General features: G+C 40.1%; 1 protein-coding gene across 1 annotated transcript in view; it reads right to left on the bottom strand.

Annotated features, from left to right (window-relative positions):
• Positions 1–19,131, bottom strand: part of MYO10 (myosin X) — a 93,044-nt gene extending 73,913 nt beyond the window's left edge. Inside the window, exons 1-3 of the mRNA XM_027888433.1 lie at positions 19,078–19,131; positions 17,138–17,296; positions 1,367–1,554 (exon numbers count right to left, since the gene is read on the bottom strand). Coding sequence (XP_027744234.1) covers positions 1,367–1,554; positions 17,138–17,296; positions 19,078–19,116 — 386 coding nt within the window. The 5' untranslated portion in view covers positions 19,117–19,131. The remainder of the gene's footprint in view (positions 1–1,366; positions 1,555–17,137; positions 17,297–19,077) is intronic.
• Between the last annotated feature and the right edge of the window lie 1,238 nt (positions 19,132–20,369).

Raw genomic sequence — 20,369 nt, 5'->3', positions numbered from 1 at the left:
TTGGACTGTCACCTGGACTCAGCTTTATATGTACAGGACTATGTATTAAATAATGAAAAGGAAAAATAGTTGAATTATTAATTAAATCATTAAATAAAAAGTTAACGAAAGCTGAAAAAACACTCAGCACCCCTTTCCACTGCCAGGCAGAATCTGCCTAGCAGAGAGGGCAGGTGGGGACTGCAACCTGAGAACCTGCAGAAAGCTGGAACCAGACTTGGCTACGTTGCATCTGATCCAAATTTCTAACAACAGACTGGGTGTTGAACCTCATGCTCCAAATCCCCCTTGCACCCTGGCCTGTTACCTCAAATGTCAGTAGAAACTGCCTATTGCAAAAGGTGCTGCTCTCACTCTGCCTTATCCCTTCTCTCTCCCACTGACTGCCCCATGCCGCAGTCCCACGGCTGTCGCAAGGGCTCCTGGGGAGGTCAGGAGACAGCCAAAATTGTGTCAACTTGCATCTGAAGAGCTCTACACATTTAACTTTGTGCTGCAGGAAGGTGAAAACGAATGGGCTTAATCACAAAAAAGCTGTGAAGGCAAGAGAGGAAAGGGAGGGGAAATATGCACTCTCTCACCCCTCTGATCATCACCCCCTGCCCAGAGTGCAGTGGCTGGTGCCACGCTGCCATTACCACCGATCTGCTCCTCCTGATCCGGCACTTCCCAGCCTGAGTGCGAGCCAACGCAGCTGAGCTGGCAGGCTAGGGAATGGGAAAAGAGTTGGCTGCATTTTCAGCTCTTCTGGAGCCAGCAGGAAGGAGGGGCTGAAAGCAGGGAGAAGCTATTGAAATGCCAACTTGCTCCCACCGTATACTCGGCAGCAGGGAGATTCTGAACACCAGTGACACAGTGGATCAAACAGGAAGCTATTAAATCACTATTAAATTAAAGCACAACAAGATTAGGCAAGGAAGATTAATCAGGCAGAATTAAGTGGCTGAAATGGTGGAGGGTTTTCTCTTTTGCTATTTTTTTCACTGCTTTTCTCAAGAGTGGTGGGTTATTTTTTCTTTTTCTCTCCATACAGGAATCAGGGTCTAGTGGTGACAAACTTCCAAGCTGCACAGGGATGTTTAAACCAGTGGGAAAGCACTTAGATAGGTAAGTAGTAAAAATGCTCAAAAATGTAATAGATTTATTCACTCAATGGAATTTTAAGACGTGTAAGAAAAATAAACAATTTTTTAGAGGCTCACAGAACAATACAGAGCAAGTTCAGAACTCTTTTGAAACTCTGCTGTTTTAAAAGCCTGATTTCTTTCAAGGTTCTCCTCTCCACACCGTCCAAACCTATGCTCCCAAATCCCCTTTAGAAGGCTCACTGGCAGGGATAAACAGTGCAGCAGCAGCTGCCATTTACCTGATGAGGATACACTGGTTGTCATGGCGCTTCCAAAGGCAGCGGTAGCACTCGTTGGCCACAGCGAAGATGTGAGGTGCGATCTCTCCCATGTGGTGCTTGCTGTATCGCTCCACAGCCGTGCAGTCATACAGTCCTGGGATGCTCTTGTAGGGGTTCACAGAGGCAACTATCGAACCAATGTAGGTCTGCAAGCACACAGCACCCCCCAGAGTTGTTATTGCACACGGGCTGGAACAGATTAACACTCTGCTCAAATGATCAACAACAGATCAACAACAAAGACATGTTTGCAAAACCTTAGCAGTCTTTTGGATAAAGCTAATTTCCCCTGATTTCCTCCTTTCAAGAAAAGCAACAGCTGAGCAAAAGTTGTTTCCACCTCTGTCATGTTCTCATGCTTTCCGGTTCTTCGTTCTCGAAGACTGGCCATTACATTACCCCACCTACAACACAGAGCTCATTCGCTATACAAATCCCTGCCTTAATGCTGCTTACAGCTGCACAGTAATGCCTCTGAGCACTGGTCTACAGCTGCTTCTCACATGCTTAGGGACTCACTGAACTTATAAAAACCTGACTGTGTCCCAAGTATTGGTGCAAAAGTCTGTATTTTCATGTAAGTCCTTCTCCACTACTAATTTTTAAAACTGAGTTATCAGACATTATGGTAGACACTAGCAATTATATGGTAGTAACCTCCAAGAAAAGCACGTGAACTGGCAGATACTCCCAAAACACTGTGTTTCTGTAACTTATTACTTGTTTGATGCACAATGGTACCTGATAAGGCATTCATTGCTATCCCATTACAATTAGAGAACGCATCAGTTAAAACCATTCAGGTAGCAGTTTATGCCCATTCCCACTGCCTTACCTCATTAAGCTGTGGTAACCTGATCTTTTGCAACAGTCTGTTTGGAATGCTGTTTTTTCTCACTCACCCTCCAACAACTTCAATACATTTTTCTAATAAAATCACATTAAAATGAGGTAGGAGATAACATTAGGCCTGCTATCTCCAGAATTTCTGGTATATTTCTGTGGCACATGAAATTAATTGATATATTGTATGGTGTGTGCAATGTTACTGCTCTGATACTGATTTCATTTTGTTAAACACCCTTTCTGTGGTTGCAGGCAGGGAGCTGACACCTGGCTTCAGCAGCCCTGCTCTGTACGTGAGAAGAGCCAGGCTGCGCAGCCTCCAGCCCTGTAACATGTACGCACAGATGCCTCATCAGCAGTCAACCCTCTCGTCGCCGACAGGAGCCAGCTGTGAAGCTGACAGCAGGACTGGCTCTCTCTTCATCTCCACAGCACCCTACCCAGAAAGGGACGGATAAGGCAAGCGGCATCTTGCACACCACAGAAATGCAGCCCCACGTGCAGCTTCCCTCTTCTCTGTACAAGCCTCCACGAGGGCACTCACTGAGACACAGGGACCACATTTTCCTTTCCTCTCCGTCAGCCTCTTCCACAGCATTTAGAGCCTGCAACTAGCGGCCTCCCTCTTCTTCTCCTTAATTAACATGCAATTATCACTGTGTATCAGCTCTCTCCTTTCTCACTGTTGCCCTGCTGTTACACTCCCCATTATCCACCTGTTCACCCTCCATCAGGCCCGACACAAATTGCAGCTTTGAGCTTTTGGTAAGGGAACTACAGCGGTGTCCTTGAAGTTATGACAATTTTATTAGCTGTAAGGGGAATGAATATCCTTTCTCAGTGTAACTCAAGTACCTTTAACAGAGCGGTGAACTTTCAATCTGTGTGTTTTATAACCCTCGCCATCCTGTGCAATAGCTCAGAAGATTTCATCTAGAGGAGAGATACCATTTCAACACAAGATCGTATCGCAGGGCAATTACAGCACTGAGACAACAGCTTAATTTCCTGGGATCAACCCCTCTTGGGTTCTTAAATAAGTAATAAGGAAGTCTCTGAAAACAAAATTCCTCTGTTTGATACATATTTCAGCACAGATTGCACAAGCAAAATTTCAAGAAGCTTTTTTAAAATTATATTACTACAGTACAAGTATGACCAATAAAACAGACTGCTACAGATCTTCTTCTTTACCTTATTAGAGTCTGTCTGAGGTCTTTTGGAAAGAGTAACTTGAGGCACACCATCACAACTGCATGACATGCCATGGCAAAGAAGCAAATAAAAAAATCCCCACGAAACATGACACCACCTAACTTTATACTGAAGCAACGACTCTACGCCTTCAGTGCACACATCTTCCTGTGGTAAAGCGCTGCATCACCATGGGCTACACATAGCAATTTTTCTTGCTTTTCCTATTTTAAATAGTAAATATCAGAAGAGGCGACAACAGCCCACTTCTGCACACACTCATTTAACATGAGGCAGTCTTTCACCTGGTTTAAGCTTAACTTTTTAAAAATTATACAAATGCTTCCAGAATATTAGTCAATGCTGAGAATAATATAAGTTCTTGTATTAAATGAAGTCAGCTGGCTACAGGTAGTGTATTTTGGCAATAACAGAGACCTGGTGAATAGCAGAAACAATCACCTCATGGTGTTATGCTTAGGACATGTCCTCAGGACTACTTAAAAAATTCCGTCTCTATATATTTTTCTTTCAGTAGAAATGTGAAGAATCACAACCTCTACTGAAACAGGTGCAACTTTTTGTTCCAGTCTTCTGGTGCTCTGAGTATGTACTATCTCTTTGCACAATGAGTTAAATGTGCTCAAATCACCAAATTATGACACAAGAAAACAAACTCAGGCCTTCAAAAAACAGGTTCCTCATCCCAAGGCAAGAGCACAAAAAAAGTATATTCTTCATAAACATAGTGCATCACATTTATCACCTACCAAGTGTCACAATCCAATACAGGCGTAGCCACAACTAGGTATCTGCATGGACTAAGGAGAAGTGGAAGTTCCACCTTTACTCAAGGTAGTTCAGCAAGGTATCAATCGGCTGAAGCAGCATCGTTATTAAAAACTATTCCAATTATTTTAAAAGTTCATATTAGAAGACAAATCTTCCAGAAGTCTCTGTCCAACCTGGCCTTGAACACTTTAAAGAATGGGGTATCTATAATTTCTCTAGGCCACCCAACACAACCCCCTTCTTGTATGGCAGACCTTCCAGTTTTGCAAATCCAGGCACCTCAGCAGCAAGCTAAACCAGTATTAAGATACACAAAAAATGCAGGGCTGTTTAGTGGACATGTATTGTCTCCAGACCATTATTTCTGCACCAGGCACCATCACATGGCAAATTAAAGCTCTTTGCAGTCAAAAGCAAGACCTCTAAATTACTATATTATGCTAACATCACAAGGCAGGTGACATTTCAGAAAAGGTATTTTCACATAAGAATGTCACTTCCACTTTACTTATAAGAGAGTAATCTAAATTTTCTTTTTGTTCTTTGCAGTTTCTAATCTGATTCTGGCAGTCAATAATTACTTATTTTAATGAAAGCACTCCAAAACTGTTATGAATAGGAGAAATGCTCATACATCTGCCAGAGCACTAGCAAGCAGACATAGGAGTTCTGAAGATTTCCAATTTAAATAGTTTGAGATTTTTTTTCAGGGAAATACTATTACAAGAAGTCCTATCACAAGCCTGACCCCTTAAATCTGTGGCAGTGAACAAGACAGTTCACTACTCCCTTCATAAGACTGACTTGACACTTCAGACAGAACCACACACAAACTCTCGAACTATTTTGGTAACAACCTGTTATCAGATCACCACTAATGTATTTATTTAAACCAAAGAATAAATGGAAGTTGAATTACTCAGATTGAGTCCCAGTGCAGCAGTTTGATTACCATAGTTTAGGTTGGGTTCTTTTTACACTTTCAAATTTTTACTGACATTTGATATTGCTAATTCATCTCCCAAAACACTTCAGCTCACAAGCCACAGACATTCCTGCTACCCCTTTTTAGCACAAAAAGAGAAAACCAGATTGTTTCCTGATCCTCTACAAGGACTTGAAAAATTAGGTGTTCAAACCGTGTCTTCTTATTTAGATACTGAGTAAGGCAATGGCACCACAAGAATCAAAATGAAATATGTACTTCAGAAAGGAAGAGATTTTTCATCAATTCTTTGACTGGTTTTGAAATTTGATTGTGTCTTGAAATCATCCCAGAGTTCCTCAAACATTGAGAAACAAGAAGGTTCAAGAGCTCACAGAGAGTGCTGATACCCACAGAAATACTCCAGCAAAACTTAACATGGTTAGAGTAGTCCTGTCTAATGTGAGAGAGTTTTGGGTTTTTTTTTAAGAAAGACACAATCAGTTTACTTTAGTTTGATGCCAAACAAATCTAAATGACGTAAGAAGTTTTATGGATCAAAATACACTTTTTCAAGTAAACCTAAAATTACAAGAAAATTCCAGTTTGCAATGGATGAATGAAATACAGTTGGAAATGTCTTTCCTTCCTATGTAGGAAAGGTTTTCAGACTGAAGAGGAAAAAGTAGAATAAGAAATTTCCCCTTCAAATTTTTTTCAGATTCTCTGTAAACAAAATGCAATTAAAAAGGAAAATACCCTAATGCAAGATCACTTGATTAGTGTCATAAATCAAACATACTAAATATACCAGAGCCACCTCGCTCTTCATTTTTTCCCCTCCACAGATGCTTTTTAGAATTTTTGGGTATATCCTTTCAGTTTTGCTCCATATCCACCAATCATTCACCTTCACTTCTTCGCTTTTATGTCAAGACTTCTCCACAATAACTTTGCTATTTGTGAGGATCCTTCGTGATTTTTGTGCATTACCCAAGCTCGTTTTTCCCATGTGAGGTCATTAAATTTATCCCAGACCGCTTTTCTCATGACCTCCCTTCACCCTCTGCATCAAGCTATTCCTCTGTACTTCCCAGATTTCTATCATCTGAGGACATCCCAGTCTTCCTTCTTTCATAAATAAATAAATGAAAAAGGGGAGGGGGGCAGGGAAGGACACACAATTCTTTCATGCTTTGCATAGCTCATGCTACAAGGAGGGTGGTAAGGAAGACAGGAGCAGGCTGGAGGACCCTGTTAAAGGGCACTGTGTGCTGCTCCTGAACTAAATCTTTGATCAACAATCACAACAGACACCGAAACTGCTTGCATTATTAAAGCAGGCAAAAGAACACTGCACTCCTCTATCTCTTTCTATCATTATGTTTCTTCAACAACACCAAAAGTCAAAATATTCTTTACAACTTGCAACTTGAAATGCTGGAACAGATAAAATATAGAATTAAGATGTTTTGTTACAGACATATCTATAACATTGAAAACCAAGACTTTCTACAACTCTCTTAAGAGTACTTTGAAGCCTTTCTGTTTTGGAACATGAAAATCTATGTTACTACAGAAAGGAAAGCATGTTTACAGATGCCTCAAAAAAAAAAAAAAGTTTCTGGGCTGTTTTTGAGCAACTCCTGACTTTCCTGGAGTCACTTAAGGAACCCATTCTGTGTCTGAAAAGTGAAAGGTTTGGGTTTTTTTTTAAATTGGGTATTGGTATTAACTTGACAATTTGTTCAAAAAGTATTACCTTCTGGGCTTAAATTTTATATGAGAAACTTCAAATAAAACTGCAGTACAGCTGGCTCCCCTCAAAGCTACTTCTATGTTATTTTTATACAATGCATAGGAAAAGATTTTTGTCACTGTTCCACACAACTTGCACATCTCACTTACCTTTAAATCATCACGGCTACAATAGTATTACCAAATTATATTACCAATGTTTTCACAAAACATGCAGTGGCAGGCAACATTTGAGAGACCACAAAGTAGCCATCAAACTTTTTTATGTTTTCAAAACCAAATTTCAAGGTGTCATGATGCAAAACCTGTCAACAAAAGATTTTGCTACACACTGCAGATATGGACTCTATGATTCCCAGTTCTCTCAGGTAAAGGGACTGAAGGTAATCACAACTGAGTTTATTCTAAGGCAAAGAAAACTAGGTCTACCACTACATACACGTCAGCATAAAAAGGAAAAAGATGGCTGGGCCATATTTTGATGTGCTTTTTAGAGGAGACAGAAGAAGGGGCAATGGTATGCCATAAAGAGGATGATAATTAATGCTGTTGTTCATAGTAGGACCTTGATTTATCCTCACTGTGGTAAGTATACCACATCTTTCAGCTAGTCTCATGCTAATTTCAGTGGGATAGAATCCAGTTGTCTCATGTCTGAAGCCAACCTCCTTTCTTAAAAACCATAATCAAAGTGAAGTACTGAACTACAATTTGAAATGTTTTCAACTGATCAAGCCATTTCTAAGATGGAAATGTCATACTCCATAATCATCCTTACATGCTTGGGCTCCTTCAGCCCTCACCATGTCTGGTGACTCATGGTGAATTTCCAACCACCCAAATTACAATCAGCTTTGCTTTTCTGTATCTCTGTGTTCCTCGTCAATGCACACAATGTTATGACCCCAAACCTGTCCTTTTTTCTGCTCAAGGTCCTTTGTAGAACTGATTGTAAAAGGAGCTGTTTGTAAACACACAGGTCACACTACAAATACAAGAGTTAGCATCCATAGGAAAGGACCTTTAGAAGGGAACCAGAATGTGACAGAAAATGTCTCTACGAAGATTGACTGCCAACAGACAGCTACCTACAGCCAAGATGCACCTCCTACATGTCCTCCCTGTCCCTGTTTATGAAGAGTGTCTTCTCAGGCACATTCGCAGTGCTCAGCTTCATGACCCCATGTGTTTCAGTCCATGACGGAAGCTGCAGCAACCTTTTCTATCAACCATCTCCCTGGTGGCCTTTTCCATTCCTGTGCTGAGCACAGATTAGATCCAAGGTGTAGCAGACCAAGGCATTTTTAAAGCTAGGTTTTATGCTTGTTTCCATTAGCACAGTTCACAGGAAGATTTTGGAATAGTTTGGGATTATTTTAAAATACGTGATTTCAGATGATCAGAGGCAACTGCTGGATAACAACACACCCTGTTAGATGCATCCTGGTCTGTTATGTTGACCCTTCAACCCAGCTAATGTGACCTCAAGCTTCCCTTGGTACAAGAGTATTAAGCAACACTGTCCTGTTCCCAAGCCCCTCAGAGGACAAAGGCTATGCTATCTCTTCATAATAGAAGTAGTACTTTGTAACCCAGCTACCTTAACTTCTAAACTAAGAGAATCCTTCCAACTCCTACAGCTTCAACCTTGCGCATTTACAGAGTTCTTGTCCTAGGAAGCTAAAGGAAACTGTCCAGATCTGTCTTTTTCTTAAGAATTAAAATCTGGGTTTTGGTCACCTTAGCTGCCAGTGTAAATACCCAAACCAGTGCACAGTGCACACAGACAGACACCTTTCTGCTGAGCTCCACAGGAGGCTCAGAGATGGTGACCAACTCTCTGACTGTTAAGAGATACACTAAAAGCTTAACCTCATCTTATTTGCTTACTCATTTTCTCCTACTGAACATGTAGATGGGGATTTTCTACTGAACATGTGGAGCCCCATGTGGATGGGGATTACCCAAGGAAACCCTACAAACGTTATCCTGAATCCACACACACAAACAAAAATCCAGTTCAGAAATATGAAACCAATAAAAAGAAAAGTTGATAAAAGAGCATTGTTACAACCAAGGTAAAAACCAAAATAGCAGATAATAATAGTGATGTCAGGTAGACATCTTTCCTTCTTTAAGGACTTGACAGGTTTCTAGCAATTTTTCTCCTGTATAAAAAGGACCAAGTCTCCTTGTTTTTATATGCTCTTTTTTGCTGAGTAACATAATGCAATCTATGTAGTAGTCCAATCTGCTGGATGTCAGAATAATAATCTTTTGTGCATAGACTGTTTATATAAACAATTACAGAAGAGTGTCTCCCTTCACCATTGCCAAGCAGACAGAGGCGTTGTTTTTTAAACAAAAACACAATCGATCAGAAAGAGACATTGATTTTTGTTATTTTCATGGGCAGCAATACAGCATATGAATGTAAGTTTGCACATCAGACTGTAGCAATCTGTGTGCACAAGTGCACAGATTAATTTTAACCAGGCAAGCTCTAGCTCAAATCAGAAAAGGCCCCACAAAGAGCAGAGACCTCATGGCTTGTCACTTAATTTCAAATGGCCTGTGGCCACACACTAGTTCTTCCTCCTGCTTTGTTATTGCACAATGCTCAAATGAGTCTTTCAAAGCTGTCTGAAGGTCTAATTCACCCTCCAGCAAGGAAAATAAAAAAAATAACTTCTTCCTTCCTACAGATTCATTTTGGGAAGGCAAAGAGGCTTTTCAGAGCAAACACACACAAAGGAAAACAAAAATGATGGTAAATGATGCACTAAAGAGCGCTGTCTCTAGAACAATGGAGAAGTCGTTTTATTCAGAATTTTGCAGATCTGTTTCATTCTGCCTCCAAGCATTTAATATACTGATATCCAGATTTCCATAACTTCCATGGTTCTTTAATGTCTGAAGATCTCTTATACAGAAGGGTTTTTTTTAAGAAGAGAGCAGGAAGAGCAGGAATTATGTTTTAACAAAGAGAAATCAAAAGCCAGAATAACTGAAAACTAAGTCTATGCCAGGTAGTTCGTTGGAGGGCACTGAACTGCTGCCAAATAGCTGTCAGTCTTGAAGTCAGGACTAAGATGGCAAATGATATTAACAGTCAAAAATCTGCTAAATGGAACTTTTGGATTCCACTGATTTTAAAAGGAAAGACTGACAAACATCAAAAGGAAACAGCTGAAACTGCTTGTGAGAAAGGGACCATGTCTTTTCAAATAAAAATAACAGCCTGGCTATGAATCAATAGTCCATTTACAAAGGTAAACAATAGCTACAAAAGTAAATTAATCCATTCTCAATTTAAATGGGTTGTTTGTGGCCTTTTGAGTATTAAACTGCTGGAATATGTGAATAACAAAGTTGGACAGTGTAGCACAAGCGGTAAATTTTGCACAGCTTGTGCTACAGTCAAAGCCTAACTCATGTAAAGAAAACATGTGCTGGTGACAGGCAAGCAGCCTAAGTTTTGGAGTCCAAATTCCTGCCCTCCTTTCAAGGACTTTGCTGGACTGGGAGCCAAAGCTTACCTCCAAGTGAGGCAACTGTGTATGCAGAAGCATTCAGCACCATTTGCAGAAGCTCTGACTAAATGGTACTAAGCTGCTGCTGGCACTTATGCAAATGACTGATAATCTTTCTTTTGATTCTGCACGCTGGTCTACTTTCTGTTCTTGGCTCATAGTGACATTCCATAAAGGGGTGGAGAAAACAACATAAAAACAATCCTTCAAACCTGGGAAGACATTAGCAATATATACCCTCACCAATGACAAAACCTGCACATGATGATGGGTTTCTACTTTGAAGTTTTCAATATGAAGTTACCATTAATAGGGTTTAGGTATAATACGAAACTCATGGAAGTCAAGAGAAATTGACCCTCTCACCACTGCAGCTATTATTTACTCCCCAACCAACCAACCAACCAAATGAGAAAAAAGATACTGGTACAGAGAAGATAGAAAGAGCAAGTTTTTTTTTTCTGAGCAGCTCCCCTTTCAATGATATCATGTTGATCACACCACCTCAGGCTGAAATACTTGCTAAGACTTGAAAATATGCACCTTTAAAATCCCCAATATCTTCTTTTGTGAGGACAAAATTCAGACAAACACTCTTTATTGTTGTTGTTATTATAATTATTAGCAGTGCCACGAGTCATGAAGTATGGAGGAATTCAGAAGCAAGGTTGGTTAACCAATCAATGGCATTTGTTTACTTCTCATGTCATTACAGCTATGTTCTTTCTCTAACATGTGTTAAAAAAAAAGAAAAACAAACAAAATTATAATTTGCCTGTGGTCGATAATTGTTGATCTATATAACTCACCATCTTTTAGAAATAACAATTGCCAGGAATAAATTTCACTAGATTTCCAATTAAAAGCCTGCTGTGTTTTTATAGATCTTTGTCTGCTGCTCTCTAGTAACAGATGTGAAATGGAAGCTGTAATTAATGCTTGGAGACAGGAACTCACTTTGAACTACATTTTGAAAACATTATCTGATGTGTGCAAGCATAACATTCTAATCATGGGGGTTAGTGGCTATGTATAGACACTTGTCATGCATTCTTAGCAACAGTGTTCTCTGCTCTCCGCATGTCCATGGAAAGAGCTGGTGGAGAGAATTTACCCCATCTTCCCAGTAGCATAGGAAGGTGTGAAAAACACTGTAATTCATCAGCACACTTTTAAAATCTTTCTACTGTAAGAGCGGAGCAATTAAATAAACAGGAGTTTCCTCAGTGACCATGGAGCAGATCCTGTAAACCAGTTACCTAGGACTGCTCTACAGCACTGAATGCCTCTGGAGAGGAACTGTGCAGCCACAGCTGGGCTGCAGACAAGACCAGGATAAATGTAGTTCTAGGGACTAGTGTAACAACTAAGGGCTTGGTTTAAAGGTACTATACATATATCTATCTATCTATCTATCTATCTATCTATCTATCTATCTATCTATCTATCTATATATATATATGTTTTATGGTACTAATTAATGACACAATTGTGTGTACTATTGTTTGGCTTTTTTTAAGTCATTGGTCTACACTTACTTATAACATGGAGCATGGCAGGCCAAGGACCAAGGCTGTTGAGCTGCCCAGGATGTTGTAGGGCTCCTTGATACACATTCTTCTCAGGTTCAGTTTCTTCAGGTGACAAAAAGTAGTCATGAGTTTTTGTCTTTATAAGTAAACACTTTGGGGATGTGGTTCAGTGGGTATGGTGGAGTTCAGTCGAAAGCTGGACTTGAAGGCATTGGAGGTCTTTTCCAGCCTCAATCATTCTATGGTTCTATTAGCTTCTACTGGCCTTCCTTTGTTTCTCTGCCTCCACCTGCCACTTGAGTCCATGTCAGAGGACATTTGAACAGGAGTGTTATCAAAGTGTATTAATTAATTATGTCTGTCTGCATTTAACCATGACTTCAGTGTGCCCTGCTAGTTTCTCACTGTAACATGAAGGAACATTCACTTCCTGCTGACCGTCGTAACACGGCACAGAGCAAATGTACTGGATCTGAAATGAGTTTTACTGAACTCAGGAAAAAAAAAATTAAAAACCTAGACAAACAAGACACAGAGAGCAACTGACCTAGATACTAAAGTGTCTGTGTCTACAAACAGAATTAGGAAAAAACCCCTACGGTGATTATTGATTATACTGCACAGACATCAACTAGTTGCCTGTGGGAACCCTCATGACTTCAAGGGAGATAAATTATCTAATTACTGCAAGCTTAAAAATCTACAACTGAGCATGCTGCTTAAGTAAATAAACACTAATAGATTTAAAAATCAATGCATAAATAATTGAATATGCCTTCTAAGAACAGATAGAACTGAGCATTTAGTGTAATGAAGTGCCTAGGAGCTCTGCAGGCAACCTTGTCAGGGAAGAAACAAGTTTTTCAGTTTAACACCTTTTTAAAAAAAAAACAGATAAATGTTGCTTTTTCATCCAAGTTATTCTATGTTTGTTGCTTCAGCTGAAGAGAGAAAGGAAGACAGTCACAAAAACTGAGCTCCTAATTACCATCATCCTCCCTCTGATGTGGATGTGGCTGGTACAGCACTACATGTCGACGTGGCTGGTACAGAACTTCTCATACACATGCATGCAAACATAACAGATGGTTATAATTATCGGTGGAAAAGTTGCAGTCCTAATTTGAAAGCGAGCAAAAATAGATTATGTTGTCCCTCACCCTTCCTGGCCACCACACCCAACTGTTGGACAACTTGGGAGTCACTCTGCCCCTCAGGGGAGGGCAGCTTGGGGACTGCCACACCTCAGCCTATGCAGCATGCCTCTCCGGACGCAGGTGAACATCTTCCACCTAAACAAGACAGACACGTGCCAAATCATCATCACTTCAAAGGGGAACGTGCCTACCTAGCATTTCAAAGTTCACCTCAAAAAAAAAAAAAAAAAATCAGAAGTGCTTTGAAAATTGCTTATTGCTTGAACTCATGCAAATGAGGGTGGATCCGACACTGAAAACTTCTGCACTGACCTGCACAATGTATACTGCTGTTATTTCTGACCTGCCTCTCACCTCAGCAAAAGCTGCTCTCATCTTCTGCTCTGCTCTCCTGAAATATGCTGCCTGCATCAGTAACTAACTGCTGGCCACAGACAAGACACCCATAGCTCATCCCAGAGCCAGCCTGAACACTGTAATTTGTGTGTTTTGCAGCACAATCCATGCTGTGTGGTTTATGGCATCCTCTCCAAGGCTAAGCTGGTCTCCTCTGTAGTGTGTACTTAACTAAAAGTGAACCAGAATCAACAGCTCTGGGAACAATCTGCCTTTGAACATCAACAAGAACGGCTGCCGCAGCACTTGCCCTCTCCACATCCTGTGTCCTGTGGTAGTCTTGCTTCAGAGGTGACCAAATCCCCCATGTGCTTTCAACAAAAGGCTCTGTGTTTAATCGTGGGCACCTTCCATTTTTAGCACTAGTGTTTATATTTCCATATTTTGCAACATACCAGCCAGAATGCACGCTAATCTGAGCATTCAAAGACAAGCATCAAATCTTGCATGCTGATGTCCAGAAGCTGGACCTTCTGTGGTGTTCCCAAAGGGAGTAAAATGAGAGACGAAGTAGCAATGAAAGCCCCTGGACCATGTGATAACTGTCATCCTAAGAGTTGTCCTTTCTTGGTCAACAAATGCAGTAATAGCCCAGAAGCAAACTTTCAGATAGAAGCAGTATTAATGACAAAGCCTGAAAAACTACCAGACAGGAGTCTACTTTAAGGAACCAAGAAAGGACTTGTACGTTCTATCCTTTTCACAGGCCAGAAAGGGAAAGCATACACTCTTTCACAGAAATTCAGACAAAAAGTATTACAAGCCTATGTCAACAGACTTGACACTGTTGTAAAAAGATGGTGGCACATAGACAAGAACAACTTTTTGTCATTCACCCTCTTGCAAACAGCAGAGATTCAGCTAAGAGCCTCAACTCATTATATTCAGAGCCAGGTATCATTCACACTAAGAACACAGTCTGTGTGCTAGATCAATATTCCTCCCTGCCCAGGAAATAGCAAGAAATACAGAAAATCCTCTTCTGTCCCTTTATAGCTGCAGTTGTTGGCAGTAAAGTCACTGGTATGCGTGACAAAACTTGGCATCCATAGCAAATAACTTTATAGTATTAATTAGGAAGCAGTGACAAGTTTAGGAACATGTGTATGTTTATGTGAGACAAAAATATTATTAAGCAACGGAAGATTCAACCGAGCTCAAACATCTGAAGATATTTATTTAAATGCTCATTGCTAGAGAAAAAAGTTAACAGTGGAAAATCTGCATAAATAATTGCCTTTCTGAGAAAGTAACTGTTTAAATTTCCCTTTGTTTCTTCTGTATTTTTGAAGTCATATATACTTTACACTACAATTTAGTATATTGAACTTCATATAATTTTTATGTGTGTGTGAGGCAGCAAGCCCCAAAATTTAAGTCCCAACTAAGTGTATTTCTTATTAAGGTAAAAAGGTGCTTCCTGGTCTATCTGCCACTGAGAAAACTAACAAAAAGCTGCCAGGCTAGAGAACCACACTAACATACTTGTAACACTACAAGCCTGTAACTATAAAATGCCAGCATTCAACTTTGTGTACCTTTTTTCCCTACTCAGATTGTGGACAAGGAAGAGCACAGAACAGAAGTAAAAAAGGACCCAGAAGCTAAAAGCCAGGGCACAGCAATTATACGGTGATTTGTATTCAGGGATGACAAGAAGTCTTTTAAAAAAGTGATGATCAGCTCCTTAGCCCACATGTCACATGCCTTCCCAATTTATCCCTTAATGCACACAGGACAGATAGAGCCAATGTGATCAGGTGGATACAAGAGACAAGGTGTGCACTACACTGATGAAGCAATTCCTGGTCAAGGGAGATGGGGTTTTTGCTCCTGAAGCCCTCTCCTGCTCAGACACAACAGCAGGAATGGGGTGCCAATGAGGTTGGAGAAAAGAAGAAGCTTTTTAAATCCATTCCTGGTTACATATATGACAATAGAGAGGCTTTCATGTGCATTTCAAAACACACATTTTTTTCCCCTGACAGCCTTTTCAATCATTTTTCAAGTGATGCACATTCAAAAGATTAAGGAGTTAAATTAGCAAAACCGAAGGGACAATGCGTATTCAGTGGCAACAGGAGATCTGTCATCACTAACAGCACATAAACCTGTTTGTCTAGAAAGTACACCACACTAAGCACCAAGGATCAGAACACCCTAAACTTGCCTCGACAAGCTAAGAAATAGGCTTGGACATGTCTCTTCAGAACAAGGCTATTCTATGCCTCACCAAAAAAGTCACCCACATACACAAGTACTTTTCAAAAAATGGACGTGTCCTCAATCTGAGTGCACATTCTGACTCAAAAAACAGTATTTTTTTTATTTTGACTCACAATGAGTATCATATTCTAATCTGACAACACTGAGGGAAAACTAAACTTTTATCTGGTAGCTGTTTTTCCTTGCACATGCAGGACTGTTCATATATGCTATTAACTTTTTGTTTACTGATTTTTCTGAAATGCAAAATGGTTAGTTCAATTTGAGAAAAAAAAACATAAATAAAGACTTACGTAAAGAGAACTGCCTCAACATTTAGGATTCCCCATGCAAGCCACTTTAAGGATAATGTGCAAAGGAATACTATTTCATTATGCCCTTTTTTGCTTTTCATCATAAAGAAATTTCTAAAGACAGGGAATGTTTATTTTTACACTTAGATATGCTTATATTTAAAAATAAAGAAGCCAAACTTAATAGATGAAGCTTGAAATAAAGCATGCATATGGCCAAATCACGGGCCTAGACATGTGATGCAAACAAAAATCATTTGTGTTCTGCAATTATAATAAAAGAAAAAAACCCAAACCAACAAAATGACCAACCACTGAACCACTAAAGAGTTTGATTTCGCAATCTGCAACTGCTGCTAATATTCCTTCTATCTTTCTCACATTTACTGTACTTCCAGATTCAGGAAAGATTCATACTCAGTTAGTTAAAGATTAACAAAAATATTTCAGGAGTAGATAAACCTAATGATAAAAACCTTCATGACAGAGTTAAGAAAAAGTATTCTGTGTGGACTAATGCGTAGTTTTTGAAACTGATGAACAGTTGTCTATTCTCATAGACTCCAGACTCCAACTATCTCCATTTAATGGCACAAATCCTCAGCTTGAGAACTGTAATGCTTTTTTCCTAATAACCTTTCTACTACAGTAAAAGAGGGGAAGCTGATCAGAATTGGATCTTGGCCTGACAGGATCTCAAAGGGCAGTGACAGACTAAATTCCACCACATCCTCTCTGGTGATGTATACAGCACATGTTGTTGGGGCAGTCTAAAGGAGAAGAGAAAAACGGGAGCCCTTTACACAACCCTGTCACTGAAAGTGTAACAGTGTGTGTAGCATGCCAGTTTTTCAAAGCTTTTGAAGGACTGCCTGGCCAGCCCTGAGCTACCTTCTCCTTCCATCATTGTTGATGAGAAGTCACTAGATGAGGCATACTTCGGCTTATGTGGGCATGTAAAGAACTGGAGAACATTAGGAGAGGAGATAGCACAGAACAGCAAAACACATACAGCACTTAAAACATTCAAAAACATTTTCTCTCTGGATATTTTCCTAAAGTTGAGAAAAAACTTACATAGATTTTATCTTGCTGATAGCGCTGGAATAAGTTGTGCATAATGGAGCCTTCATGGAGATCTACAAGTGCCGCCATGTCTTCCACGCTCTCCGTGCTTGTTTGATGCATAGGCGTTACTTTTTGGTGTGTGATCGTGCTCTGTTTATAAGTGAATACCTGAAAGAGGGGAAACAAAGACAATATAATAATCAGAGCACACATTAAAAAATTCCATCTGAGAACAGAGGTTTCACACCCATTCCTATTTCTTATCCAATTTATCAGTGTGCAGACTTGTAAAATATAATAGCCTGCCAGTGATACCTTCTTGTAAAGCTTTTCTGACAATAACTGAAGCCCCAGATACCTACATGGGTCATATGAAACTAGTACATACTGACATTTCACTGAGATCTTTTCCTGTTTTAGGGCAAATGCAATCTCGTTTCACACTGGACTACTGTTAGACTTTATTGGGAGAAAAATAAACCAAGAAATAATCATTTTCAAAAATCCCCAACTAACCAAACAAAAAAACACCCCTTACAGTAAGCCCCACTTATACTGAAATTACTCTGGGAGGAAACGTTTTACAGTGCAAAACAGAAAACAAAAATTACTGCTCTAATAGCCTGCAAGTGTTCCTATGTTTGATCTGAAATCCACTTAAATGTTTCTATTCAACTCTCCAGTCAGGAAGCGGTCATATGGAATGTAATAGGTCACTCCTAATGTAAGTAGTATGCTAAGTTCAGCATGCGTCATTTATTTGCAAATAAATAAGCCAACAGATTTCTAATTAATTGACTTTTGAAATTAATTTCTGAAGCTAGTTCCACACAAACAGTAAAAGCTCTAAAAAAGCTCAGTCAGAAAACCCTTCTACAGATACTCTGTAAAACTATCACAAATATCCCAGAATCACAGAATCAGCAAGGTTGGAAAAGACCTCTGAGATCATCGAGTCCAACCCATGACTCAACACCACCCTGTCAACTTGATCATGACACTAAGTGCCTTACCCAGTCTCTTCTTAAATACCTCCACAGTGAGTGACTCCACCACCTCCCTGGGCAGCCCACTGCAATGTCTGATCACTCCCTCTGTAAAGAATTTTTTTCTAATGTTTAACCCAAACCTCCCTTGGCAGAGCTTAAGACTGTGCCCCCTTGTCCTGCTGCTGATTGCCTGGGAGAAGAGACTGGCTTCCACCTTGCCCCTCACTGTCCTTCCTAAACTGAGGCGCCCAGAAATGGACACAGTACTTCAGGTGTGGCCAAACCAGTGCTGAGTACAGTATCACTGCCTTGGTCCTGCTGGCTAGAATGTTAAGATTTATACATCCTCAATCTAGTTAAACTTTTATGAATATCAATAACATCACTAAAGACTATAAAACAATAGATTCCGAATTCAGCAACCCATTTCCTTTTAATTTACATCTTGGCACCTCACCCTTATAGACATATGCCTGCATCTCATAGTTAATGTTCCTCAGGCATTACTTGTCCCTGCTAATGGCACCGTTTCAGTGTAAGGAAGTCAAAGCATAGAATTAATGCAAATACTTTGATCATGAGGAACATCAGGAAAAAACAAAACCCTTCCAAAATCCTTTAAACTAATATTTATCGAGCAGATGGAAGCAGAGCCATAACCATCAGCCCAAGCACCAGTGAGCACCACGGGGCTGCTGCTGCAGGCTGGGGGTCACTTCGTGCAGCACTGCCTAAGGCGCCACTTCTGTGCAGAAGAAAACCCCTCTGAGGTTTTTCAGTGTAAGACCTCACATATGCTCCTGGTAATGAAAGACTGAACAAGTGTGGTCGTAGGAGGCCATCCAGGCAAACAGGGATGTTGTCTGTCCTGCTGAGACCAGCAAGAAAAAAAGGCTGAAGAAGCAAGAGGTTGAAGGCAGATCGGAATAAACATCAAAGCTCTGTACTTGGATATCCTACCAGCTGACAGAGGAGTACTGTCTGAACATATCTGTTCATTAAAATAGTATCCTAGCCGTAACAAATGCTGGCACAGGCCATCACACCGTTACAGATGTCACACAAGCACAAAGCATACCAAAGGAAGGCTAGAGGAGAAAGGAGATCCAGGAAACAAATTTCTAACAGGCACCGGGAAGCATCACAGACATCAACAGGATATGTGAGCAAACCATTTGAAAGATCCTATGGATTCAGAGCATCCAAAGCACAATTCCTAACGGAGAGAAAAAGACAGTTACAGAGAGATCAGAGCCTTATTTTGCAGTGAACAAACATCAGGATCACAGGACAAGGTTTGTACAGGGTAGAGAGAATGGATGGAGAAAGCAGCCACTTGAACATGATCAAGGAGCATGAGGTCCAAATACCTAATACACAGAATGAATGCGGAAAGCATGAATTCATAACAAAACTTTCGGGGCTGAAAAGTTTTTGTAGTCCCAAGAATAACCACACAGAGAGCAAGTGGAATTAGAGATAATTACATCTCAAAAGTAATAAACTGCAGTTCCTAGTCAGAAGAACCATAACAAAAAACCCAAAAGTCATTCTGTAGAACATAAATATCACAAGCTGAAAGATTTGGAAATAAAAGGGATTTAAGGAGAGAAAATCCTAAAAAGTAATCAACTTAACAAAACTTATCATCCTGGATACAGAAAAATAGACTCACTAAGATAATCAAAAAACCAAAATGGGAAGGCAGCTATCCTGTGAACATGGAAAGGAAGCAAAACATCACTTCTAGGAGGACAATCTCCATATTTGTGATGTCTGTTCTTTGATATGTGATACACAGGTTAGTAGAGTAGGCAAAGCACCCCATACATCACTGAGCACGCTAATCAATGCAAACAATTCACAGAAACACACCAATGTGACAACCGACTTGTGCATGACAGCACTACTGAAGATGGTCTCTGCAGATTCATCCTTCCTGCTCAAACCCACTATTTTCTCTTCTTCAGACTCATTGTTCTCATACTTGTTTGGGTGAGGAAACGGTTCTGTGAGCTGACTCAGAGATAGGACAGTGCATTCACCAGCTAGAAAGCACTTCAACCAGTAATAACTGCTGCCACATAAATTAGAAAGAAGGAGGACCTCTTCCCCAACACTGGGTAGCTACTTTTCCTTTATTTTTAGTTTTTACCAGAACCATGGTAAAAATTCGGTCAAAATCATCTAACGAGATCAAAGTCATGAGACAGAACTGCAGGATCACATGCACAGACCTCAGCTCCTTAAAA

This window comes from Empidonax traillii, unplaced genomic scaffold (genome assembly GCF_003031625.1).
Source record: "Empidonax traillii isolate 1590-97213 ecotype Southwest subspecies unplaced genomic scaffold, ASM303162v1 scaffold238:size1398292, whole genome shotgun sequence".
Classification (NCBI taxonomy): domain Eukaryota; kingdom Metazoa; phylum Chordata; class Aves; order Passeriformes; family Tyrannidae; genus Empidonax; species Empidonax traillii.
The sequence above is the reverse complement of the archived record's forward strand: the minus strand, read 5'-3'. Positions and strand labels throughout refer to the sequence as shown.